General features: G+C 47.2%; 1 protein-coding gene across 3 annotated transcripts in view; it reads left to right on the forward strand.

The window, feature by feature from the left end:
* Positions 1-27,430, forward strand: part of P2RX3 (purinergic receptor P2X 3) — a 41,605-nt gene that overhangs the window by 12,376 nt on the left and 1,799 nt on the right. For 2 of the 3 annotated variants that reach the window (XM_055293614.2, XM_055293622.2), the window contains exons 7-12: positions 297-374; positions 1,458-1,599; positions 2,370-2,506; positions 26,228-26,321; positions 26,591-26,656; positions 26,789-27,004. In XM_055293614.2, coding sequence (XP_055149589.2) covers positions 297-374; positions 1,458-1,599; positions 2,370-2,506; positions 26,228-26,321; positions 26,591-26,656; positions 26,789-27,004 — 733 coding nt within the window. The remainder of the gene's footprint in view (positions 1-296; positions 375-1,457; positions 1,600-2,369; positions 2,507-26,227; positions 26,322-26,590; positions 26,657-26,788; positions 27,005-27,430) is intronic. The other variant, XM_055293632.2, reaches the window with a different exon arrangement.

Consider the following 27,430-nt stretch of genomic DNA (forward strand, 5'->3'; position numbering starts at 1 on the left):
CGTGTGTCTCTGAGCTTGAGGAGGGTCTGTGGCTCTCTCTGGTGTTGACCCTTCCTGGTGTGGGAGGTGACCTCAGGCCCAGGGTATCATCTTCCCCAGCCCACCCACCTGCCTCCTCCTCCCGCTCTGACGCTCAGGCACAGACAGCCCCTTCCTATGGTCCGCTCTCAAAGTGCCCTTTATCTATAAGAGGTCTCCCTTTGGAGGCACCCCCCAGGAAAGGTCGCCCTGGGGTGAAAGCCTTCATTTCCTCCTCTTCTTCCTGGAAAGCTAAGGCCTCCTGTGCTCACCCACAGGCCCATCATGATGGAAGCTGAGAACTTCACTATTTTCATCAAGAACAGCATCCGTTTCCCCCTCTTCAACTTTGAGAAGTGAGTCCCCACTTCTTCCCTAAAGCCAAGATGCAGGCGCCCCCAGCCCTGCCAACCTGTTTTCAAGGAAGTGGAGATGCCCCCTCGCCACAGTTCTTCCCACTTTTGCTCTGCTGACCCATCTCCCTGGGGCTTCCATTCCCAATCTCCCAGCGGGCCTTGGCCACTGAGGATCAGGTGAAATTTGGGGTCAGTTTCTCTGCCAGCCTCCCCGCCTTGGGGCTCAGACCCAAACGGGAGTTTTGCTTGGGGTAGGAGAGGGACAACTTAGGCCTAGTCCTGGGTCGAGGATGCCTTCAACGGTTGAAACCCTTTCAGTCTCGTCCCATTTCTTTTTCCCCACATCTAGCCCATGTGTGGAAATCCCTTTTCTCTTAGTCAGTTCAGCCCCCATTCATTGACTTATTCATTCCACAGCTACTTGGTGGGCATTGGCCATGTGCAGAGGGCAATGCCAGTCACTACAGAAGTGCACTAGGCCAGGCGCAGTGGCAAACGCCTGTAATCCCTGCACTTTGGGAGGCTGAGATGGGTGGATCACGATGTCAGGAGTTTGATACCAGCCTGGCGAACATGGTGAAACCCCGTCTCTACAAAAAAATACAAAAAAAAAAAAAAAAAAAATTAGCCAGGCGCCATGGCGCACACCTGTAATCCCAGCTACTTGGGAGACTGAGGCAGGAGAATCACTTGAACCTGGGAGGTGGAGGCTGCAGTGAGCTGAGATCAGCCACCGCACTCCAGCCTGGGCAACAGACCGAGACTCCGCAAAAAAAAAAAAAAAAAAAAAAAAAAACACACAGAGTAACCAGGAATGATTCCTGCCCTCCCGAACTCCCAGCCTGGCAGCTGGAGATTAGTCACCGACATACATCACCCTGATACAGGGAAGGGGGTGATGGGGCACCAGAAAGATGCAGGGAAAGGAAAGAGGGAAGGGAGATTGCGAGGTCTAGATGAAGGCTGAGGGCTCAGATCCCCCCTAGGCGTGGAGGGCCCTGAGGCTCCGGAAGGCGGGGAGAGATTGCACAAGCCGATCTTCCCATGAACCCTGGGCTGACCTCTCTCTCTGCTCCTCCCCAGGGGAAACCTCCTTCCCAACCTGACAGCCAGGGACATGAAGACCTGCCGCTTCCACCCGGACAAGGACCCTTTCTGCCCCATCTTGCGGGTAGGGGACGTGGTCAAGTTTGCGGGGCAGGATTTTGCCAAACTGGCTCGCACGGTGAGGACCTAGCCACTCTTCCGCGACCCCAAACTCCCCAACTTCAGCCCTTACCCAGATTTCAGGGCCCTTTGGCCGGCACTGGCCAGGAGCCTCCGCGAGACAGCGCCACCTGGTGGAAGCATCCCAGGCCTGGCTTTGTGCCTGAATCCTTTCTGCTCTCCCCGCGCAGAGCGGTCTTGCCCCCCGCCCTGGCCGAGCCCACCTTTCTGAAGCCTCAGTTTCTCACTCCCATCTTCACACTTCACCTCAGGGAGAGACCTTAGATCTGTAGTAAGCCCCAAACGATGGGAAAGTAGACCTGTGGCCACTTTCTCCTGCATTGTAGCTAAAGGACTGAAGATCCCAAAATTAGGATCTGTCGCCCAGGCTAGAGTGCATGGCGCGATTTCGGCTCACTGCAACCTCCGCCTCCCGGGTTCACGCCATTCTCCTGCCTCAGCCTCCCGAGTAACTGGGACCACGCCTGGCTAATTTTTGGTATTTTTAGTAGAGTTAGCCAGGATGGTCTCGATCTCCTGACCTCGTGATCCGCCCGCCTCGGCCCCCCAAAGTGCTGGGATTACAGGCGTGAGCCACCGCTCCCGGCCATCACAGCACTTCTTTAATGAGCGGCATATGACACGTCACTTTCCGTTCTCCCTGCCTCCGTCTCCCACCTGGAGGATGGGAGGAAATCATTTGTCACGACCTCCACCCCAACCCCACCCTGGCCCAGTGCAGGGAGTCAGAGGGCGAGGGGAAAGCTCATACCCGGCCCGTTTCTTCAGGGGGGCGTTCTGGGCATTAAGATCGGCTGGGTGTGCGACTTGGACAAGGCCTGGGACCAGTGCATCCCCAAATACTCCTTCACCCGGCTCGACAGCGTTTCTGAGAAGAGCAGCGTGTCCCCAGGCTACAACTTCAGGTAATTCCCTGTCTCCTGGGACATCAGGAGAAGAAGGTGCGGGCTGTTAACAGCAATGTTTATTGGGGAGACAAGATCCCACATCCATCCACCCACCCCTGGCCCCAAGTCCCACCTCAGGTTTCATTTCAAATCAGGAAGGACTGTCTAACAGCCATTAGGATCTAGCTGGTTGTCCTGGGAGACAGTGTCTCCTTATCACTGAAGGGGAACACGCCAAGGATTCCTGCTGCAGGTCAGTAGTTAGAAGAGAGGGCCAAGGTCTCTTGAAATGCTGGGGTTCTGCGATTCTTTGCCTGTTCCTAACGCTGGCCTGAAACTGTAACGTGCTTAAGTGACTTCCAGATAGGCCCATTCCCTGCCCTGGGCCTGAATTTTCTAAGGTTTCTCGCTCTACAAAGTAAGGGTGATAACTGGTATCATTTTACATTTTACAAGATGGCAACTTTGCATTTCTGTCCGCAAACGTGTGTCACCAGTAGCAATTATGATTGTCAGTGGTTCTTCGATGCCTCTCCAAACGAGAACTCAGACCAGTCTTTAAATATCATCCCAATGGCTTTGAGACTTCAGGGATCTTTTCGGGTTTTGTTTTGTTTTGTTTTTCCATTTTGAAGAAAGGGAGAGAGGAATCAGAGGACAAACTGTTTGGAAGCAACTGAAAGTGCTTGAACAAGCCATTGGTCTTCTCCCATCCTGATTTCCCCACCTATGAAATTGTGATAGTACCGCTGTGATCTTCAGGATTCAGTTAACCAGTGTGTGAAAAGCTTCAGCTTTCTGTTTTGTTTCTGTCTTTGTTTTTTTCTGAATCATTCATTTATTGATTCATCCATTAAACATGTACCAATTGTCTACTACATGCTAAGGACCATACTCAGTTATCTTAGGTTAGCAGTTCTTAAAGTGTAGGCTACAAGGTCAACACTACTTATTAAAGGTTTTATTTTCTTTTTAATTGATAAATAACAATTGTATATATATATATAGGATACAATGTGATGTTTTGATACATGTATACATTGTGGATTTCCCCCAATTTTTGAAGATCCTGAAGCTTCTGGCAGGGCCCTGTTTAAGTACACAGCATTATACACTAAACAGCTTAAATAGACCAAATAGGCAGTGACCAGGGAAAAAAAACACATAAGAATATATTTCATTTACATTTGAACATAAGAATATATATTTGAATATAGTCAAATAAATGTTACTCAAATTTCCTTTGTCTCTGATACAATGGCATACATAAGCCAAAAATAATCATTTCACCTTTTTAAAATGTTAATTTATAACTTAAAAAAATAATCACCCACCCCATTAAGCTTTATATTTAATAGTTTAAAATATACATGTGTATTCTCTGGAAAGAAGAATCTTTAAAAATTGAAAGTACTTTCATAATCAACTCCAAACTTTAAAAAAACCATAGGAAACAACACATATTTTAAAGTAGGTTAAAAATACTGTTCGGCTCACTGGCAGAAATTGGCATATTTATTCAGTTGGTATATCACACTGAGATCAATACAAAGGATATTTGTATGGTGGCTTAAAATAGTAACTATTAATAAAATTCTCATGATCTAAAATGCAAGTTTTCATCTTCATAACCTCCCTTTGGCCATTGGGAATTCTTTAATCCTCCAAATAACTCATTTGGCAGGAAAGCTTATGAAGAATGTGAATATTATAAAGACCCCCAACTACTGATATCATACAGTTTTAGAACAGCATCTCTCATCTAAAGAAGAATTGGTCTGAAGTTCTTTATCTCCAATTTATTGCACTGTGGCTGCCTTCCCTCCCTCCCCACCTGAGCACAGAAGGATGTGAGATAGACCTGGTCCTAAATAAGCTTGGAGGGTATTTGGGGAGGCAGGACAGAGTGTCTCCAAAGATCCTGCCTGCATAATTCCCAGAGGCCTAAGAGAAACCACTCCCTCTTAGGATCTCAGATAAGTGACTCCCCCAACAAAGCCCCCCAGGCCAGAGAAGAAGGAAGCACAGCTGCTTAGTTTGACCCTTGTGATTTAAAAGTTTCCAGAGGGCCCAAGTAATAGCCTGACACTGGGGGACATCTGATATCCGTGGCAAGCAGAGGGCTCTGCCCAAGCCCCTTCCCATCCCTTCACCTGGGTGCCCACCCACCACCCTCATGCAACCCTCAAACTACTGGCACCCAAGGCTAAGCTAAGAGCCCACGTGTGGGAGGCTGCAAAGCCGTCTTTCTGAATGCTGGAATAAGAGAGAAAGGGTCACAAAGCCAGGTTCAGTGCAGGGCACAGTGCACTTTCTATGATATGGTAAAATTTACTCTGTTTTTTAGCATCTCACCAAGCTACTTATCAGTAGAAACCGTACTAGTCACCCTGTGTGCAAAACGTTTTGTGTGCTTCAGCTCAGCGCTCCTTGCTCGCCCAACAAAGTAGATGCTGCAATATCCCCCCCAACTTTACAGAGGAGAAGATGGAGTCTCACTGTTAAATAACGTTCTCAAAGTCACAAAGCAAGCAAGAGGGGGAGCCTGGATTCAAAACATATTTCTTTGGATGATCTCCACCCCAGCCAGGAAGATTAGGGACATTTGTACTTGTTAATCCTCAGAAAAAAAAAAAAACAGCATGCCTATGTGGTTGATACTTTCATCCCTGCTTAAAAACAAAGAATCTAAGTTCCAGGGAGATTTAAAGACTAGCAGATGCAGGCAGCACAATTCATAGCCTGGCCTTTTGTCTCCCAAACAAATTCATTTGCCGCTCCCTCCAACAGAGGCAGATTTTTCAACACCCCTACTGTTGCCGTTTGCTCTGGAGGGAATGGAATTATTCAGCCAAGATTCGGCCTTGCTTGAATCCGCTAACTAAGACATCCAGAGGCAGCTAGAGATTCACATTTCCATCACTAATTACATTCGCAGCTCCCTTCCAAATGTCACTCCCCCCCGCCCCTACTTTTTGTAGCTCTTTGCCTGCAGAATCAGAGATTTTGAGAATTTATAGCTGTTGAAGTTCCCTTGCAGTCACCCAGAGTAAGGCGGTCACTTTGCAGATGAGGAAGCGGAAGTTCCAAAGGGGGCATCTTAGCGTAGCCTCAGAGGTCATTGGATCTCAACTCCTAATGTGACCCTTGTGATTTAAAAGAGTTTACAGAGGGCCCATGTAATCACCCTGACACTGGGGGATATCTGATATCCATGGCAAGCAAATTGGCCTGCTCCAGTCATTGGAAAGGTGACCTCAAATTGAGCCAAAATGTGTCTCCCTTCAACTCCTCTCCAGTGTACTTGGTGGTGTCCATGCAAGTTAATCTTTATTTTTGTGATCCCCTAAAGATTCTGTTCTTCCCCTACCTGAAATTTAGTGGAGAGATTTTATTTTTACTCCTTGGTCTGTTCTGCGTGGCTAAAGACTCCGTGGGCCGCTTTAACTTAGTATTTTTATGAAGGCTCTTTCCAAGCACACTGAGATTGCAGTTGGTGGGGTCATCTGGATTTCTAGCAGACAAAGTGCAGCAATTTCTAAAAATAAGAACTGTTGAGAATCACCAGTTCAGTGCTGCACAAGTGAAAGGCGCCCTCAGCAGAGCCCTGCAGTTCTTCAGAAGGCTGTCTTCTCTGTTGGCAAGGTTTCTGTGGCCCAGGTAGACCCTCAATTCACAGGAGCAGGATTTTAACAAGAGTACTATATTTCCCAATGTCCTGGGAGCAGGTGATGTTGTGTGTGTGTGAGTGTGTGTGCACATGCGAGTTCGTGAGAGTGGGTGTATTTGTTAGTGGGTGAATGTGTGAGGCTGAGAGTGAGTGTGTCAGTGTGTGTGTGTATGCGTGAGTGTATAGGCATTGATGGTGCAATGACAGATTAAAAATACTGTATCCGTCAGGGTCCCCGCAGGAAACAGATGGCACATTCTAACTGGGTAATCTGAGGAGAGTTTAATAAAGGGACTGTTTCAAAGGTGTGGGCAGGGTGTACGGAAACCACACAGATAGTGCAGTGCCAGGGCCAGAAACAGGACACTGGTTACCACCCAGGTCTGAAGAGGCGAGGAGAGGAAGCAGTGACAGGAACATGGAGACGGACACAGCTGTGAGCAGAGGACAACCTGACATGTGGCTGTGACTCAGGAGATCCCCGCCAGAAGCCAGAGCTGAGGCAAAGCGGCCCACTGAGGCAGCCAGGGCAGGGCGAGGAAGGGAGGAGCGTGGACCCGAGGGGCACCTGCAGAGATGTCCGGGACAAGTCCTGACAACTTACATCTGTGAAATCACAGCCCTTCCTTAACTTTCAGAGGTCTCTAACTGCTTTATGCCCCCACTGAAAGTGGGGAGCATTGTCCAAGGAAGACGCACATATTCATAGACATGAGCAAATTCACAGGCAAGTTCTCTTCTTAAAGGATATTTTATTTCTTTTTTTTTTTTTTTTTTTTTTTTGAGACAGAGTTCTGCTCTGTTGCCCAGGCTGGAATGCAGTAGTGCAGTCTCGGCTCACTGCAACCTCCACCTCCCGGGTTGATGCAATTCCCCTGCCTCAGCCTCCCCAATAGCTGGGATTACAGGTGCCCACCACCACGCCCAGCTAATTTTTGTATTTTTAGTAGAGATGGGATTTCACCATGTTGGCCAGGCTGGTCTCGAACTCCTGACTTCAAGTAATCCACCCACATTGGTCTCCCAAAGTGCTGGGATTATAGGCGTGAGCTACCACGCCTAGCCAGGTTATTTCATTTCTACAAATAAGATATAAATACATTCTCAGAGTGATAAATCCAACCAATACTGATATATACAGAGTAATGACATGGGAAGTCCCTTTCATTCCCCCAGGCCTGCACCCTTTGCAGGGAGTTAACATCTGGGACAGTTTAATGAGTTTCCTTCCAGTTCTTATTCTATGCATTTATACTCATGCAGCATAAAATTCCAAGACTTTGAGGCCCTCTAAAAGCCTATCCCATAGCCAGGTGTGGAGGCTCCTGCCTGTAATCCCAGCACTTTGGGAGGCTGAGGCGGGAGAATCCCTTGAAGCCAGGAGTTCAAGACCAGCCTGGGCAGCAATAGCAACACTCCTTCTCTACAAAAATAAGATTAAAAATTCTAAAAAATAAATAATAAATGAAAGCCTATCCCTGCACCTCAGATTAAGAGCCCTAGAGTTAAGTTTGCAAAGCCCTTTCACACCTATTTTTGACGGGATTCACAGCTCACCATCTTCCCCCACCCCCCAAGGTAGGCTCAGAAAGATTTCAAAACTTGCCTGAGATGATACAGCCTAATTAAGAGGCACATCAGGACTCAAACCCAGGAATTTGATCTATATCCATTGCTTCCAGCATACCTTGCGCCATCACATGGCTTGCAAAAAAGGAAAAAAAAATAGCTCTGAGAGATATACCTGGTAGTGATGGCTGGTGTGATTGACGGGAGAGAATCGAAACAGTGCATTTCAAAATGCCTGATTTCTTGTTTCTCCTCTGAGAGTTCCTAAGACGGCTTTGCTACTAAAAGGCAACGCAGTTTTGGATTTCCTCTTTTGGTGTCTGGGACAAAAAAACACTTGTTCAGCTGCTAGATGTTCCTGGTGCGGTAGGTGTTTCTAGTGATCGTTTCATGTTGGAAATGTACCCACAGCAGCTTTCATGAAGCTCGGAGATTTGGCGCCTGTCCTGCTTCCAGGCAGAAACGTGTGGATCAGCAAGATCTTAGGCCAATTGACAGAGACAGAATCGAAGTGCGCCCTTGGCTTTGATCATTCTCTCTACAATCTGGATTTTTCTCTTTCCAAAAGCCATAGAATATGTGTTATAAGCAGCCAGTACCGTCATTTCCACAGAAACACTTGAAGGCCCTCTTCCATGGGAAATGTACTTGCTCAAATTCTCTATAATCCATTTTCTTCTTCATCTTTTTTAGGTTTCAGTGGAAGTGATGCAATTAGAGTGATCCTGGATTTAGATAGCCCTTTATCATGTTCATGTCTATCCTATTCTCACAGCAACCAGTATTATTCATAGAAAATATTAGCTGACACTCATTGAACACTTACCAGTGAGCCAGAGAATTAGCAGGTACTCTGTGTGATTATCTTGTTGACCCTGAAGAGGGAACATTTTAGAGCCAGGTGTGGTGGCTCACACCTGTAATAATCCCAGCACTTTGGGAGGCCGAGGCGGGCGGATCACGACTTCAGGAGTTCGAGACCGTCCTGGCCAACATAGTGAAACCCTGTCTCTATTAAAAATTAAAAAAAAAAAAAATTAGCCAGGTGTGGTGGCGCGCACCTGTAATCCCAGCTACTCAGTAGGCTGAGGCAGGAGAATCGCTTGAACCCAGAGATGGAGGTTTTAGTGAGCTGAGATCTCACCACTGCACTCCACCCTGGGCGACAGAGTGAGACTCTGTCAAAAAAAATAAAAAAAGATATAACAGCTCAAGAGAACATTTTAGAACTGGATACCTGAGCTCAGGGGTTTCATCTACCTGCCCAAGGCCACACAGCTCCTACTGCTGGAGCCAGAATTCAAACCCTAGCAGCCTGGCTCCAGAACCTGTGCTTGCAACCACAAGTAGGACCAGTATGGTAACGCCCATTCTACAGATGAGGAAACCGAGGCCAAAAAGATCTCAGGAGCAGACAGCGAGTAACCTGGCTCTCAGGTACATCTTCTGGCTCCAGGTCCATTGATCTTTCCCTACCTTATTAATTAAAGATAAATTAATAGTAATGCATTTTTAAAAGATCAACAAGAAGCATTTTTTTAATGTCTGCCTTTGAGGTTGATTTGGTGCCTGGAATATGAATAAATAAGTATGGCTTTGGGCCCTTCTCTAAGGAGGAGAGTTCCAGCCTGTTCTAAGGATGTTGCCCCACCCTGAAGCAAAGAGTCTGCCAGGAGATATTTTCCTATCAGTATGAAATCAACTGTAAAAGTGTATTTCAGCTGGCAAAATTACTTCCCACCAGGCAAAGCTTTGCTGAGAACACCACCACGTTCACTTAGAAACCCAAATTCCAGGCCCAAGTTTTCCCTTGCAAGTCAAACCCGGCTCCGGCAAGTTTGTTGCTGTTTTTCCTGCTGCTGTAACAGTTACGTGTCCCTGCTTTAAGAAGGAATTTCCACCACTCGATGAGAGGATGGATCATTTCTAAACAGATGTCTGAGAGCTTCCAAGGGATTTGTACATCATGATAAAAAACCCTTCTCCATTCAGCAAACGTTTATTGACTGCTGACTACTGCAAATGTCAGCTCAGCATGGGGAAGTACTTCTAACAGTTAGAGCTATCCAAAGCTAAATTTGGGCTGCTCCTACAGGTAGTGAGTTTCCTTGCACTGAATGTATTCAGGCATCGGCAGGGAAACCCTTTGTAGACAATGTAGGGAGAACTTTGAAGGTCTCTTTCAACTTCCAGATTATATCACATGCTGGGCTTTGTGGCGAATACAGAGATGAACAAGACCAGTTCCTAGAATCAAGCAAGTTTTAATATAGTGATGATAAACTTGAATCCAAATAACAAAAAATGCTCATACAAAAGAATATATATATATGTTGTGCAGGGGCAAGCCAAGGATAGTCAAGATGAAGCAGAGGTAAAGCAGAAGGATGTGGGCTACAGTTCAGGCCTTGCTGTAAATGCTGGATGTGATGTTAAGCACGTCTCATTGCCTCTGTGGGCCTCAGTTTCCTCCTCTGTAAAATGGGCTAGTTAAAGATGATGATCTTTTAGGCTCCTTCAAGCTATAAAAATGTGAATCAACATGTGTAGGTGTCTGAGGAAGGGCTGTGGAAATTTGGGCTGCTGAAGCATGCACTATTATTTATAGGCCTATCACAATCACATGGGAATGGAGCTCCAGCCCTGCCCTGCAGAAGCGCATCTGACAAATGATTTATTATGGTAATTGACATTTGTACTTACTCATTCTTTATCTCTTGCTGGTAATGCCACAAGGGAGCGCGCGCACTCTCACACACACGCACTCACACGCACAACATCCCAGCACTATTGGGCCTCAGAATCATTTGATTGAGTCCTGTGTTAGAGGTGTCCTGTCTGGTCACAGCTAGGGATGTCTCAGTGAAGGCCCAGGAGGGAAAGCACATTCAGCTGGGGTTTGTGAAGAAATTTACACAACAGGAACCAGCATGGGAGTCGAGGCGCTCAGGGATGAACAAAGCAGGAAGCCGTCACCACTGTAGACCTGCCGCCCCCGCGGGAGGAATAGGAGCCTGGTTTTGAGCTGGGGTGCCTGACAGGAGCAGCAGTCAAAGTGACACAGCCACAGGCAAAATCAAGGCAGAGCAGGGAAGCGGTGAGCGGATACATACCCCATCCCCTCCTTCCCACCCTCGGGTCCCCTGCCAGTGCCTCCCATTGACCAAATTCCCCAGAAACCAGGGGGGAGGAAGCCAGGGAATGTGGGCTGCAGAGGTCCACCTGCAGGGCTCCCCAGACCAGAGACTGGCTCCCGGGGCAAGTGCAGAGTCTCTGGTCCACCAGATAACCATCCCTGCTTCCCTTCAAGTGTCTGGGCTCCAGTAGCCCTTCCAGCCGCGCCTGTCAGAGGAGCCCCCGACCCTGACAACTCCAGCCCTGCGTGTGCCTCTGGGGCTGTTTTCCCCTTTTTCCAGCTCAGCGCTGGCAGCTGTCTGGGCTCTGTTCTTTGCTCTGATGCCTACGGCATCATCGCAGTCACAGCCATGCTATGCTTTCTCCACAGCTGAGGTGTTTTCACAGACACCAGCTTAGCAAGCTCCCTGCCCACTGAGGCTGCAATGAACTCCTTTTGGCTCCTCTCTTAGGGAGGCAGTAGGGGTAGGCAAGGGCTTTGGAGTCAGGCAGCCAGATTTCAGATCCCAGCTGTGCCCCTTGCAGGCAGAGTAGCCTATGGAGCATGTCTGTGCCTTTCCCCAGCCTGTAAAATCAGGCACGTTGCCTGATGACCAGTACACAACATTAAGAGAAAGCTGTGTGCTAGGTACTGTGCTCAGCCTTCACATTCTGTAGTCATTTAATCCTCTAGGCAACCCTACAGCTACTGCTCTCATCTCCATTTTACAGATGGAAAAACAGACTCAGAGAAGTAATTCGCCCAAGGTCATATAAACTAGGTGGCACAGCTGGGATTCAGGCCCAGGACTATCTCATTTCAAAGTGCGTAAGCCGCCAGCTACCTCGTTCAGCTGTTGTGAGGCCTAAATGAAACAACAGGTGTGGAAGCCTGTAGCCTAGTGCTTAGCAGGAGTAACTGTCCCACATACATTTTCCTACTCTTTCCCCCATTGCCCCTATCGAGAGGCTGGCTCCCACCAGTGGCACCCACTTTCCCACCTAGCTAGCTGCCGAATCTAACTGTGTTCTGCTGGGGAGAGAAGCAGCCTGTTGTTACCACCTTATACTAGCTCCACCTGCAGAATCAGGAGCATTTGGAGAAACCAGTGGCAGCAGGAGGGAGCCCTGAGGACAACCTAGCTAAACTCAATCTTTGAGATGTCAAGAATCTCAGAAATTCATTTATTCTTCTAGCAAGCATTTACTCAACCCCCTACTGTGGGCCTTAGGCCTTTGGGCAAACAGAAACAGTCAGATAAGAGGCCAGGTGCGGTGGTTCATGCCCGTAATCCCAGCACTTTGGGAGGCCGAGGTGAGCGGATGACAAGGTCAGGAGATGGAGACCATCCTGGCCAACATGGTAAGACCCTGTCTACTAAAAAAAAATACAAAAAATTAGCTGGGCATGGTGGCTCACACCTGTAATCCCAGCTACTTGGAAGGCTGAGGCAGGAGAATCACTTGAACCCGGCAGGCGGAGGATGCAGTGAGCTGAGATCGCTCCACTGTGTACTCCAGCCTGGTGACAGAGCAAGACTCTGTCTCAAAAAAAAAAAAAGAAAAACAGTGAGATATGGCTCATAGTCCATAGTCAAAATTATTAGCTATAGTCTGGTGTGGCAGATACTGTAGTAGAGGCCTGAATCCTAATGGGGAGAGAAAAGGCAGCCCTGGGGGATGTCCCAACCTCAGCTCATGCCCCTGGTTTGTAGCATTGGCTAGATTTCTGTGAGGTAAATACTCCAGGATGGTCAATTTCAAGCTACCAGGGTGAAGTCACTAAACGTGGAATTGGAAAGAGTTACACACAATTGGCTGCCAGCCAGGGCATATGGACCCAGCTGCTGCCACTTCCATCTGCCTCTACCCAGCAGCCCACCAACCCTCTTCCAGCTGCTTCAGAAACACCACGTTCTTTCCCATGAGAGGGTCTGCAGTTCCCTCAGCCAGGAAAGCGGCCCCCACCTCTGGCCTTCTTGCCCTTTTAACTCTCCATCTTTCAAGCCCCAGCTTGAGGGTCACTTTCTTTTTTTTTTTTAAGTTTAAGTTCTGGGATACATGTGCAGGACGTGCAGGTTTGTTACATAGGTAAACGTGTGCTGTGGTAGTTTGCCGCACGATAAACCCATCACTTAGGTATTAAGCCCTGCATGCATTAGCTATTTATCCTGAGGCTCTCCCTCCCCCTGCACCCCCAACAGGACCCAGTGTGTGTTGTTCCCCTCCCTGTGTCCATGTGTTCTCATTGTTCAGCTCCCACTTATGAATGATAACATGCAATGTTTGGTTTTCTGTTCTTGTGTTAGTTTGCTGAGGATGATGGCTTGCTTCCAGCTTCATCCATGTCCCTGCAAAGATCATGATCTCATTCCTTTTCATGGCTACATAGTATTCCATGGTGTATATATACCACATTTTCTTTATTCAGTCTATCATTGATGGGCATTTGGGTTGATTCCATGTGTTTGCTATTGTGAACAGTGCTGCAATAAATATGCATGCATGTATCTTTATAATAGAATGATTTATATTCCTTTGGGTATATACCCAGTAATGGGATTGCTGGGTTAAATGGTATTTCTGGTTTCAGGGTCACTTTCACATGAAGGCTTGCCTAACCCCCAGCCTAGGTTAGACATCTAACCGTGCTCATAGAATGGCACTCCTCTCCTTCCCAGCCCTTCCTTATGTCCAATTTAACTACTTATGGGCTTGTGTGGTTAATTAGTATTTCTCTCCTTCTCATGACAGCAGAGCTTGGCAAGGTATCAGCAGTACCTGGAACAGTATCTGGCACAGAGCAGGTGTGCTCCAAATATTTGTTGAATGCTGAAAGAACGAGAGACCATCTGAGCTGGGCCCTAATGGATGAATAGGAGTCTGCAAGGTGGAAAAGGGAGGCGAGAGGAACAGCATGGGCAAAAGCATAGATGTCTGTGTCTGTGGGATGTGTTCAGGAAATGCAGGAAGGCAGGTAGTCTGGTGTAGCTGGAACTTGAGTATGTGGCAGGGAGAAGAGCCTGCAGATAAGGCAGGTGGACTGGGCCAGGTCGGGAGGGGCCATGGTATCGAATGGTCCTGTCATTCTCACCAACCCCAATCCTAACCAAAAAAACAAAAGTGATCTGGTAAGAACCAGAGGACTTGGGGGAAATCAAGGCTTGGGCATGGTGTATGTAGCTGAGCCATTCCCCTTTTTAGATGAGGAGGCTGCAGGGTCCTTCTGTCCTGACACTGCATGGCCCCCCAGGCTTCCTGTTCTGCTCCCAGCCAGTGACTCTGGGTATGGAGACCCACCTAGCAAATGCAAAAAGATGCCCCAGCTGGAGAATGAAATTAGTTATGACCCAACAGAAATCAAGTAACAAAAGAACAGTATAAATGCTGGCTAAGAGTGTGGGTCCGACAGCTGGACTGCCTGGGTTCGAATCCCAGCTTCACTCACTGTTGGTTTTGTGACCTTAGACAAGTTGCTTCACCTCTCTGATCTTGATTCCTCAGCTGTGACATGGGAATGGCAACAGTACTTAAATGCAATGGGGTGGTTGTGAGCATTAAATGAGCTAATAAGCATAAGCACTTAGCACAGTGTCAGGTCACAGAGGAGTACTCAGTAGATGTTGACTGTTATTATTACTAATATCATTATCTACAGGAGCCAGGAAAGCGTAATGATTAAAGTAAATGGAGATATTGTTTCATTTTATCTTTATGCTAGGATAAGACAGGGATGTGTTTTAAGCACTGGCTATATATGGACACTCTCTCAACTCATCCTCCTCAGAGCTCTTTTTCCTCCAATTTTTCAGTTGAAGTAAAAAGCTCAGAGAAGTCAAATGACTTTCCCAAGATCAAGAAGCTAATTCACAACAGCCATAGCACCATACCCAGATCCTCTAGGGCCTCCTTAGAGGGTTTACTCCTGGGATATAGCAACATGGGACTGTGCCCTCTATCTAATCCTGAGTAACTCCCCAACTTCAGCTCTTTCTTTGTCCCTTGGCAAATTACATCTCTCAGCCATGAAATTCTGGGAGTTTGTAACAGTCAGGGTTAGTATTGCTAGTTGCTATAACAAACGAACCCCTCATTTCAGTGGCTTAACGTGAAGGTTGATTTCTTGCCTATGGCACAGTGCACTGTGGGCCAGCGGGGGTGGGGAGCTCCATGCAGTCATTCAGGGATCTAGGCTCCTGCCATCTTTTTTTTTTTTTTTTTTACCTAGTAGGCAAGTGTTCAACAAATATTTATTGAAAAACTGAACAAACAAGTGAATAAACAGATGTTCCTCGAAGGCATAGGAAAGGCTTTCTCCCTTCTCCCACAGTTCTCCTCCTTTTTTTTTTTTTTTTTTTTTTTTTTTTTTTTTTTATTATACTTTAGGGTTTTAGGGTACATGTGCACAATGTGCAGGTTTGTTACATATGTATCCATGTGCCATGTTGATTTCCTGCACCCATTAATTCGTCATTTAGCATTAGGTGTATCTCCTAATGCTGTCCCTCCCCCTTCCCCCCACCCCACAACAGTCCCCGGAGCGTGATGTTCCCCTTCCTGTGTCCATGAGTTCTCATTGTTCAATTCCCACCTATGAGTGAGAACATGCGGTGTTTGGTTTTTTGTCCTTGCGATAGTTTACTGAGAATGATGTTTTCCAGTTTCATCCATGTCCCTACAAAGGACACGAACTCATCATTTTTTATGGCTGCATAGTATTCCATGGTGTATATGTGCCACATTTTCTTAATCCAGTCTATCGTTGTTGGACATTTGGGTTGGTTCCAACTCTTTGCTATTGTGAATAGTGCCGCAATAAACATACGTGTGCATGTGTCTTTATAGCAGCATGATTTATAGTCCTTTGGGTATATACCCAGTAATGGGATGGCTGGGTCAAATGGTATTTCTAGATCGAGATCCCTGAGGAATCGCCACACTGACTTCCACAATGGTTGAACTAGTTTACAGTCCCACCAACAGTGTAAAAGTGTTCCTATTTCTCCACATCCTCTCCAGCACCTGTTGTTTCCTGATTTTTTAATGATGGCCATTCTAACTGGTGTGAGATGGTATCTCACTGTGGTTTTGATTTGCATTTCTCTGATGGCCAGTGATGAGGAGCATTTCTTCATGTGTTTTTTGGCTGCATAAATGTCTTCTTTTGAGAAGTGTCTGTTCATGTCCTCTGCCCACTTTTTGATGGGGTTGTTTGTTTTTTTCTTGTAAATTTGTTTGAGTTCATTGTAGATTCTGGATATTAGCCCTTTGTCAGATGAGTAGGTTGCAAAAATTTTCTCCCATTGTGTAGGTTGCCTGTTCACTCTGATGATAGTTTCTTTTGCTGTGCAGAAGCTCTTTAGTTTAATGAGATCCCATTTGTCGATTTTGGCTTTTGATGCCATTGCTTTTGGTGTTTTAGACATGAAGTCCTTGCCCACGCCTATGTCCTGAATGGTATTGCCTAGGTTTTCTTGTAGGATTTTAATGGTTTTAGGTCTAACATATAAGTCTTTAATCCATCTTGAATTAATTTTTGTATAAGGTGTAAGGAAGGGATCCAGTTGCAGCTTTCTACATATGGCTAGCCAGTTTTCCCAGCACCATTTATTAAATAGGGAATCCTTTCCCCATTTCTTGTTTTTGTCAGGTTTGTCAAAGATCAGATAGTTGTAGCTATGCGGCATCATTTCTGAGGGCTCTGTTCTGTTCCATTGATCTATGTCTCTGTTGTGGTACCAGTACCATGCTGTTTTGGTTACTGTAGCCTTGTAGTATAGTTTAAAGTCAGGTAGCGTGATGCCTCCAGCTTTGTTCTTTTGGCTTAGGATTGACTTGGCGATGCGGGCTCTTTTTTGGTTCCATATGAACTTTAAAGTAGTTTTTTCCAATTCTGTGAAGAAAGTCATTGGTAGCTTGATGGGGATGGCATTGAATCTATAAATTAGCTTGGGCAGTATGGCCATTTTCACGATATTGATTCTTCCAACCCATGAGCATGGAATGTTCTTCCATTTGTTTGTATCCTCTTTTATTTCATTGAGCAGTGGTTTGTAGTTCTCCTTGAAGAGGTCCTTCACGTCCCTTGTAAGTTGGATTCCTAGGTATTTTATTCTCTTTGAAGCAATTGTGAATGGGAGTTCACTCATGATTTGGCTCTCTGTTTGTCTGTTATTGGTGTACAAGAATGCTTGTGATTTTTGTACATTAATTTTGTATCCTGAGACTTTGCTGAAGTTGCTAATCAGCTTAAGGAGATTTTGGGCTGAGACAATGGGGTTTTCTAGATATACAATCATGTCATCTGCAAACAGGGACAATTTGACTTCCTCTTTTCCTAATTGAATACCCTTTATTTCCTTCTCTTGCCTGATTGCTCTGGCCAGAACTTCCAGCACTATGTTGAATAGTAGCGGTGAGAGAGGGCATCCCTGTCTTGTGCCAGTTTTCAGAGGGAATGCTTCCAGTTTTTGCCCATTCAGTATGATATTGGCTGTGGGTTTGTCATAGATAGCTCTTATTATTTTGAGATACGTCCCATCAATACCTAATTTATTGAGAGTTTTTAGCATGAAGGGTTGTTGAATTTTGTCAAAGGCCTTTTCTGCATCTATTGAGATAATCATGTGGTTTTTGTCTTTGGTTCTGTTTATATGCTGGATTACATTTATTGATTTGCGTATGTTGAACCAGCCTTGCATCCCAGGGATGAAGCCCACTTGATCATGGTGGATAAGCTTTTTGATGTGCTGCTGGATTCGGTTTGCCAGTATTTTATTGAGGATTTTTGCATCAATGTTCATCAAGGATATTGGTCTGAAATTCTCTTTTTTGGTTATGTCTCTGCCAGGTTTTGGTATCAGGACGATGCTGGCTTCGTAAAATGTGTTAGGGAGGATTCCCTCTTTTTCTATCGATTGGAATAGTTTCAGAAGGAATGGTACCAGTTCCTCCTTGTACCTCTGGTAGAATTCAGCTGTGAATCCATCAGGTCCTGGACTCTTTTTGGTTGGTAAGCTATTGATTATTGCCACAATTTCAGAACCTGTTATTGGTCTATTCAGAGATTCAACTTCTTCCTGGTTTAGTCTTGGGAGGGTGTATTTGTCGAGGAATTTATCCATTTCTTCCAGATTTTCTAGTTTATTTGCATAGAGGTGTTTGTAGTATTCTCTGATGGTAGATTGTATTTCTGTGGGATCGGTGGTGATATCCCCTTTTTCATTTTTTATTGCATCTATTTGATTCTTCTCTCTTTTCTTCTTTATTAGTCTTGCTAGCGGTCCATCAATTTTGTTGATCTTTTCAAAAAACCAGCTCCTAGATTCATTAATTTTTTGAAGGGTTTTTTGTGTCTCTATTTCCTTCAGTTCTGCTCTGATTTTAGTTATTTCTAGCCTTCTGCTAGCTTTTGAATGTGTTTGCTCTTGCTTTTCTAGTTCTTTTAATTGTGATGTTAGGGTGTCAATTTTGGATCTTTCCTGCTTTCTCTTGTGGGCATTTAGTGCTATAAATTTCCCTCTACACACTGCTTTGAACGTGTCCCAGAGATTCTGGTATGTTGTGTCTTTGTTCTCGTTGGTTTCAAAGAACATCTTTATTTCTGCCTTCATTTCATTATGTACCCAATAGTCATTCAGGAGCAGGTTGTTCAGTTTCCATGTAGTTGAGCGGTTTTGACTGAGTTTCTTAATCCTGAGTTCTAGTTTGATTGCACTGTGGTCTGAGAGACAGTTTGTTATAATCTCTGTTCTTTTACATTTGCTGAGAAGAGCTTTACTTCCAACTATGTGGTCAATTTTGGAATAGGTGTGGTGTGGTGCTGAAAAAAATGTATATTCTGTTGATTTGGGGTGGAGAGTTCTGTAGATGTCTATTAGGTCCACTTTATGTAGAGCTGAGTTCAATTCCTGGATATCCTTGTTAACTTTCTGTCTCGTTGATCTGTCTAATGCTGACAGTGGGGTGTTAAAATCTCCCATTATTATTGTGTGGGAGTTTAAGTCCCTTTGTAGGTCACTGAGGACTTGCTTTATGAATCTGGGTGCTCCTGTGTTGGGTGCATATATATTTAGGATAGTTAGCTCTTCTTGTTGAATTGATCCCTTTACCATTATGTAATGGCCTTCTTTGTCTCTTTTGATCTTTGTTGGTTTAAAGTCTATTTTATCAGAGACTAGGATTGCAACCCCTGCCTTTTTTTGTTTTCCAGTTGCTTGATAGATCTTCCTCCATCCCTTTATTTTGAGTCTATGTGTGTCTCTGCACGTGAGATGGGTTTCCTGAATACAGCACACTGATGGGTCCTGACTCCTTATCCAGTTTGCCAGTCTGTGTCTTTTGATTGGAGCATTTAGCCCATTTACATTTAACGTTAATATTGTTATGTGTGAATCTGATCCTGTCATTATGATGTTAGTTGGTTATTTTGCTCATTAGTTGCTATAGTTTCTTCCTAGCCTCGATGGTCTTTACAATTTGGCATGTTTTTGCAGGGGCTGGTACCGGTTGTTCCTTTCCATGTTTAGTGCTTCCTTCAGGAGCTCTTTTAGGGCAGGCCTGGTGGTGACAAAATCACTCAGCGTTTGCTTGTCTGTAAAGTATTTTATTTCTCCTTCACTTATGAAGCTTAGTTTGGCGGGATAGGAAATTCTGGGTTGAAAATTCTTTTCTTTAAGAATGTTGAATATCGGCCCCCACTCTCTTCTGGCTTGTAGAGTTTCTGCTGAGAGATCAGCTGTTAGTCTGATGGGCTTCCCTTTGTGGGTAACCCGACCTTTCTCTCTGGCTGCCCTTAACATTTTTTCCTTCATTTCCACTTTGGTGAATCTGACAATTATGTGTCTTGGAGTTGCCCTTCTCGAGGAGTATCTTTGTGGCGTTCTCTGTATTTCCTGAATCTGAATGCTGGCCTGCCTTGCTAGATTGGGGAAGTTCTCCTGGATAATATCTTGCAGAGTGTTTTCCAACTTGGTTCCATTCTCCCCATCATTTTCAGGTACACCAATCAGACGTAGGTTTGGTCTTTTCACATAGTCCCAAATTTCTTGGAGGCTTTGTTCATTTCTTTTTATTCTTTTTTCTCTAAACTTCCCTTCTCTCTTCATTTCATTCATTTCATCTTCTATCAGCGATACCCTTTCTTCCAGTTGATCGCATCTGCTACTGAGGCTTCTGCATTCTTCGCGTAGTTCTCGAAACTTGGCTTTCAGCTCCATCATCTCCTTTAAGCCCTTCTCTCCATTGGTTATTCTAGTTATCCATTCTTCTAATTTTTTTTCAAAGTTTTTAACTTCTTTGCTATTGTTTTGAATTTCCTCTCGTAGCTCAGAGTAGTTTGATCGTCTGAAGCCTTCTTCTCTCAACTCATCAAAGTCATCCTCCATCCAGCTTTGTTCCGTTGCTGGTGAGGAACTGCGTTCCTTTGGAGGAGGAGAGGTGCTCTGTTTTTTAGAGTTTCCAGTTTTTTTGGTCTGTTTTTTCCCCATCTTTGTGGTTTTGTCTACTTTTTGTCTTCGATGATGGTGATGTACAGATGGGTTTTTGGTGTGGATGCCCTTTCTGTTTGTTAATTTTCCTTCTACCAGACAAGACCCTCAGCTGCAGGTCTGTTGGAGTTTACTAGAGGTCCACTCCAGACCCTGTTTGGCTGGGTGTCAGCAGCGGTGGCTGCAGAACAGCGGATTTTCGTGAGACCACAAATTCAGCTGTCTGATAGTTCCTCTGAAAGTTTTGTCTCAGAGGAGTACCCGGTTGAATGAGGTGTCAGTCTGTCCCACTGGGGGGGTGCCTCCCAGTTAGGCTGCTCAGGGGTGAGGGACCCACTTTAGGAGGCAGTCTGTCCGTTCTCAGATCTCCAGCTGCGTGCTGGGAGAACCACTACTCTCTTCAAAGCTGTCAGTCAGACAGGGACATTTAAGGCTGTGGAGGTTCTCGCTGAGTTTTTGGTTGTCTGTGCCCTGCCCCCAGAGGTGGAGCCTACAGAGGCAGGCGGGCCTCCTTGAGCTGTGGTGGGCTCCACCCAGTTCGAGCTTCCTGGCTGCTTTGTTTACCTAAGCAAGCCTGGGCAATGGCGGGCGCCCCTCCCCCAGCCTCGTTGCCGCCTTGCAGCGTGATCTCAGACTGCTGTGCTAGCAATCAGCAAGACTCTGTGGGCATAGGACCCTCCGAGCCAGGTGCGGGACACAATCTCCTAGTGTGCCGTTTTCCAGGCCCGTTGGAAAAGCGCAGTATTAGGACGGGACTGACCCGATATTCCAGGTGCCGTCTGTTTTCCCTTTCTTTGACTAGGAAAGGGAACTCCCTGACCCCTTGCGCTTCCCGAGTGAGGCAATGCCTCGCCCTGCTTCGGCTCGCGCACAGTGCGCTTCACCGACTGTCCTGAACCCACTGTTAGGCACTCCCTAGTGAGATGAAACCGGTACCTCAAGCAGAAATGCAGAAATCACCCGTCTTCTGTGTCGCTGGGGCTGGGAGCTGGAGACCGGAGCTGTTCCTATTCGGCCATCTTGGCTCCACCCCCGGCTCCTGCCATCTTGACTCAGTCTCTCTAGAGCCTCAGAGTCCTCTCCTGACTCCTGAGCAACTGGCCATCAGGTGAGGAAAGGGAAGACGTAGAAGGTACACTGCTCTAAACCACCTCAGTCCAGAGGTAACAAACCTCACGGCCATTCACATTTCATCGGCAAAAACTGGTCATGGGGCTCCAGCTAAATGCAGGGGACTGGGAAATGTGGTCTAATCATCTGCAAAGAGAGGAGATAACCAGACCCTGGTGACCAGTGAGCCGTCTCTGTCACAGGGGTGGGCAGATTCTGTGATCCCCATCGGCCACAGGATAGTGCAGAAGCTGGGACTTCTGGGTTACCCTCCCTGTCTGCAGCCTGGGCCCACACTCCCTGAGCTCTGTTCCTTCTCCCTCCACCCGGGAAGAGAACCAGTCCCTGCCAACCCTCTTCAGAGGGTGGGTGGTTGGTGAGATAATGATCTTACCATGCTTATTGCCTCTTGGAAGGCAGGTGCTGGAGAAAAACCAAGTCTGCTTTGATTTTTCTCCCTGTTCCCTTCACATTCCTTCCCAGGATAAATTTAGCCAGCCCTCACTTTGAACGGCAGTGCCCAGGATACGACTTTTTGTTCTCCAAGTTGATGTCACCGTCAGAGCCGTTTTCATGGTTGCTGCCTTTGGCCAGCAGTAAAGATTTCAGGATCACAGGCCCAGCCTCTGCCCTGCCCCAAACCTCTGTGATCCATCCTCTCACCCCTGCCCACTACCCATGGACATGAGAAGCCACATCTCTGAGACAAAGGCCTTAAATTCTCTAGTGATGTGAGACAGAACACAGTATTTAGAAGGCTTTGAGATCTTGCACAAGGGCTGCGTTATGCTTAACAGCCTCTGAGAGCTCAGAGGCAGGACGGTTCAAGGGGCATGAGCATGAACTTTAGAGGCATCAGTATGGATTAGAATCCCAGCTCTGGCAAGTTATCTTCTCACCTGTCTCCTCATCTGTACAATGGGTCAACAACAGTATAGTCTTCATGAGATTAGTGGAGATGCTTATATTAAGGAACTGCCTATATTGTTGGTGCTCTATAAACAGTGGGCATGGAGACAGTGATGGTCTATAAGGACCTCCTGGAGCCTTCTGCCCATTCCAGATACTTCTTTTTTTTTTTTTTTTTTTTTTTTGAGACGGAGTCTCGCTTTTTCACCCAGGCTAGAGTGCAGTGGCGCAATCTCAGCTGACTGCAAGCTCCGCCTCCCGGGTTCACGCCATTCTCCTGCCTCAGCCTCTCCGAGTAGCTGGGACTACAGGCGCCCGCCACCACGCCCGGCTAATTTTTTGTATTTTTAGTAGAGACAGGGTTTCACCGTGGTCTCGATCTCCTGACCTCGTGATCCGCCCGCCTCGGCCTCCCAAAATGCTGGGATTACAAGCGTGAGCCACTGCACCCGGCCCAGGTACTTCTTTTGCAGACTTCTTTAAAATCTCCTGAGAGTCCTCCTTGGAGAATTATGTTCTTAGACTCTGTCGTCTTTATAGAACTGACATCCTCTCTTGTGTCCATCCTATTATCCTCCTTTTGCTGCACCTTGAATTCATTCTGTTTTGCCTTGGTTTTAAGGCTGTCTTCCTCCACCACCTAGACTTGAACTTAGCATCATTTTAAAGCTGGTTTAGCCTCTCCCCTCTTTCCCTGACCTCCAAGCCCTCTTCCGGCTAAGTGGTTGCACTTCTTTCTGCTGCCTTCCCAGGGCCACTCTCATTCTTACTCTGGGTCTTACTCTTTCTTGGGATCCTCTTGCCTCCCCTGCCTCTCCCTCAGCTGCACAGCCCACAAGGAAACACCTTCCCAGGTCAGGCTCCCCTGGAAACTTTTTTTCACTGAGTCGTTCTCAGCCTTACTGGAGCAACAGGTACATCACTCAGGCACACCAGCTCTGCTCGTGCCCACGCATAGGCAGAGACAGAAAATGTGTCACCCATTCTCCTGTGCTCCCTCCTGACCCAGATAAAGCTCTCTAGGACTGAGCTTGCTCCTCTGTAAAGTGGGAGTGGTCAGGGTAGGTGTCCTAAGGGGAAACAGTGCGTGGTCTCACAGGGGTGACTGAATAAACAGACTATACACAAAGGTGCATTCCAGGTCAAGGGAAGGGAACTAACCAGGCCAGTGAAGGGCCTCTGTGCTGGCAGTGATGCCAAGCTGCTACCACCTATGCAGTCGGGAGTGAGGGGAGGAGCAATTCCCAGAACCTGAACAAAAGCCGAGGCTGCCCAGCCACCTCAATGCCCTGGCCTTTCTTTTTCCCTGCCCTCTGATCTCCTGTCAGCGCCTTCCATTGGCTGAACCCACCTGGAAACGGAGGCCAAAGTGGTCTTTGCAGACCAGGCTCTCAGGGCCCAGAGCTGGGCACAGAAGGGACAAAGAATGGCTGTGGAGGAGCAGACAGAATCTCTAACACAAGAATCTCAATGGTGTCTGCGTTTACCCTGTCTCACCAACAGACCTTCTAGCAGGGCATGAGCACACCTGTGCTTATAGACATGGAAACGGACACCCTGAAGGTAACACCAGAGGCCACATGAACAAGTAGTGGAGCCAGGATTTAGATTCATTTCTGCCTAATTCCAGAGTGCCCCACTGCCAGATGGCAGCCAGAGCAGATAGTGGCAAACGTTTTCCTTCCCCATCACAAGTTATCTTCCTCCCATGCCTGTAATCACTCAATGATTGATTCGCTGGGGCTGAGCATTTCCTTTTCTCTGTTGTACAGGTTCAAATGCAAATATCCCTGTCAGGAGCGTCATGTCAATCAATGAACACTTTCAGGGAATCAGTTTCTCAGGCCCCTGGTGGGAGAGGCCTGGGAATCCGTGGGGACTGGAGACCCTGAGAGGGAACAGTGTCGACCCCACATGGCTAAGGAGCTTTCTGGGCCCTTTCACTCCTGTGATTTCACTTAATCCTCACCACTTTCCAAGGTTACTGGCATCAGGAACCCATTTTACAGCTGTGGGACAGTAGCCCAAAGAGATGACACTTTCCTAATGTTAGAGTTTGGCCCGTGATGGGCAGAGCCACACAGCAGAAAGTGCACTGGCTTTAGAAGCCAAAAGACTGAAGCGATTTGAATCCCAAATCCAGCACTTCACTAACTGCAAAACCACAGGCAAATCTCCTCCCCAACATAGGCATCTGCAAAATGGGGTCTGTGTTGAACACTAACCCCTGTTTGTGGTGAGAATGAAATGGGATCATTTTCCTAAGTCCCCAGCACAGTTCATGGCACCCAGAAGCCAAGGCAGAGAAGGTGCAGGGGTCAAAGGCTTGGACTTGGGCAAATCTAGTGCTGAGCTCACCAGCTGGTGAACTCAGCACCAGCTCTGCGTAACCCCAGACAAGTCACCTTACCCTCTCAGAGCCTCATTTGAAAAACACAGCAATCACATGCCTATCTATAATCATCCGCTTTCTGTTGCTTCTACAAAATACCTGAATCTGGGTAATTTACAAAGAAAAGGAATTTATTTCTTCATGTATAGAGGCTGAGAAGTCCAAGGTTGAGGAGCCAGACGCATCTGGTGAGTCTTCCTACTAGTGGGGACTGCAGTCTCGGGCGCAGGGTGTCACATGGAGAGGGGGTTGGGTGTGCTAACGTTCTAGCTCAGATCTCTCTTCCTCTTCTTACAAACCCACCAGTTCCCCTCCCATGATAGCCCATTAATCCATTAATCCACAAATGGATTAATCCATCCATGAGGGCAGAGTTCGCAGGGTCCAATCGCCTCTTAAAGGCCCCACCTGTCAATACTGCCACATTGGGGATTAAGTTTTGACATGAGTTTTGGATGAGGACATTCAAACCATAGCACTATCCCAAAGGTTTGTTGCAAAGGTGAAATGAGATGAGGAGTCTGAAAGCACCTTTCAAAACTGCTCTATAAATGTAAACAATAACACTGGCCAACATCAGCGAGTGTTTCCTGAGTGCTTACTGTGTTCCAGGCACTGTCTACACCCCTGACGTGTGTGGTTTCACTCAATGCTCATGGCAGCCTTATGAAGCAGGACTTTTGTATATTATTCCCACCCACAAATGAGGAAATTGAGTCTTAGAGATGTTAAGTAACTGGCCCAAGTTTGCACAGTCAGTAAGCAGCAGATCCAGGCTTTGAGCCCAAATAAGCAGAGTGAGCTGGGCTCTGGGAGACCCAGACAAATGGAACTGAAGAAGCTTGGAGTCTAGCAGTGGCTCAAACTTTCCAGCACATCAGAATCACTGATGGAAATTATTTAAAAGGCAAGTTCTGGCTGGACGCGGTGGCTCACCCCTATAATCTCAGCACTTTGGGAGGCCGAGGCGGGTGGATCACTTGAGGTCAGGAGTTCGAGACCAGACTGGCCAACACGGTGAAACCCCTTCTCTACTAAAAATACAAAAATTAGCCAGGGATGGTGGCGCATGCCTGTAATCCCAGCTACTCGGGAAGCTGAGGCAGGAGAATCACTTGAGCCGGGAAGGCAGAGGTTTCAGTGAGCAGAGATCGCACCACTGCACTGCAGTCTGGGCAACAGAATGAGACTCTGTCTCAAAAATATAAAAATAAATAAAAGGCAAGTTCTTGGGCTGCACCCACAGAGATGCTGATTCTGTGGGTTCAGGGTGGAGCTCAGGAATTTGCTTTTATAACAAGCTCCCAAGATGATGCTTGTGCGAGGGGTCAGCTAACCACACGGGGAGGAGCGTGGCAGGTGTCTCAGCAAACCGTCGGTAAGGGTTGCTCAGTGAGCGAAGACACAGGGCTCTGGACATCCACAGAAGGTTCAGGCAGGAGAGACAGGATCCCACAGAGGGACCCATCTCTGCCTCTGACCTCCAGGTTTGCCAAGTACTACAAAATGGAGAATGGCAGTGAGTACCGCACCCTCCTGAAGGCTTTTGGCATCCGCTTCGACGTGCTGGTATACGGCAATGTGAGTCCATGGGCCAGGCAGATGGGGTTGACAGGGGAGGCAGCCCAGACCACCTCTCGGGTTCTGAAGAAGCTCCTCTGGGGTGCAGGGGTCTGCTGCTGGCCAGCTTTGACACCCTCAGTGGGTCACTCTCCCATCAATTCACCTGCGCCGTGAAGGGGAGGGACCTGCTGATCCACCAAGAACCCTTCTGGCTCCAGGTGCAGCCTCGGGCCTCACCCCCATCCCATGGGCCGTCTGCCCACTCGCCTTGGTCTTTGTGCACACAGGCTGGCAAGTTCAACATCATCCCCACCATCATCAGCTCTGTGGCAGCCTTTACTTCTGTGGGAGTGGTGAGTTCAGCCCCTCCACGGTCTGACGGGCCAGTCAGAGTGGGGCCCGGACTGGTACCAGCAGGCAGGGGAGTGACGGGGGCAGAACTCTGCCTCTGCCTGGAATGTAAAACCCCTACCCCCACTTGCTAGGTGCTTCAGTCTCCTTGGCCACCACCCTGCTGCGTCAGCCCTGGCTGGAACGTCTCCAGTCATGGAGAGCTCATTACCTCCGGAAGCAGCCTTCCCGTTTTCAGGAGGCTCCACCTGTTACAGAGTTCCTGTTTCTCACCGTATAGCTGGGGGAGGAGGCTCTGGGTTTCTGCAGACCTGAGATGCCTTAGTGAGGAACAGAGCCCACGTGGCATGGTGGGCACATAGCCTGCCTTCAGGGACTTCCACCCTTCCACCCCATGCAGTCCTCTCTCTGTGCAGCTGTGGTCTGGGTCACCCCTAGGAGCTGGGAAGGCAGCCCTGAAACATCCTGCAAAGTCCCTGGGCATTTTTCTAAGAGGGAACATCAGTCAGGCGTCCCTGGAGGACTGGTCCCCACCCTGGCCTGCAGTCTGCTAACATGCTAGCTTGGATCTCTCTTCCTCTTCTTATAAAGCCACCAGCTCCTCTCCCATGATAGCCCATTAATCCATTAATCCATACATCCATGAAGAGATTAGTCCATCCATGAGGGCAGAGCCCGCAGGGTCCAATCACCTCTTAAAGGCCCCATTTGTCAATACTGCCACGCTGGGGATTAAGTTTCAGCACGAGTTTGGATGAGGATATTCAAACCATAGC

This window comes from Symphalangus syndactylus, chromosome 1, assembly GCF_028878055.3.
Source record: "Symphalangus syndactylus isolate Jambi chromosome 1, NHGRI_mSymSyn1-v2.1_pri, whole genome shotgun sequence".
Classification (NCBI taxonomy): Eukaryota; Metazoa; Chordata; class Mammalia; order Primates; family Hylobatidae; genus Symphalangus; species Symphalangus syndactylus.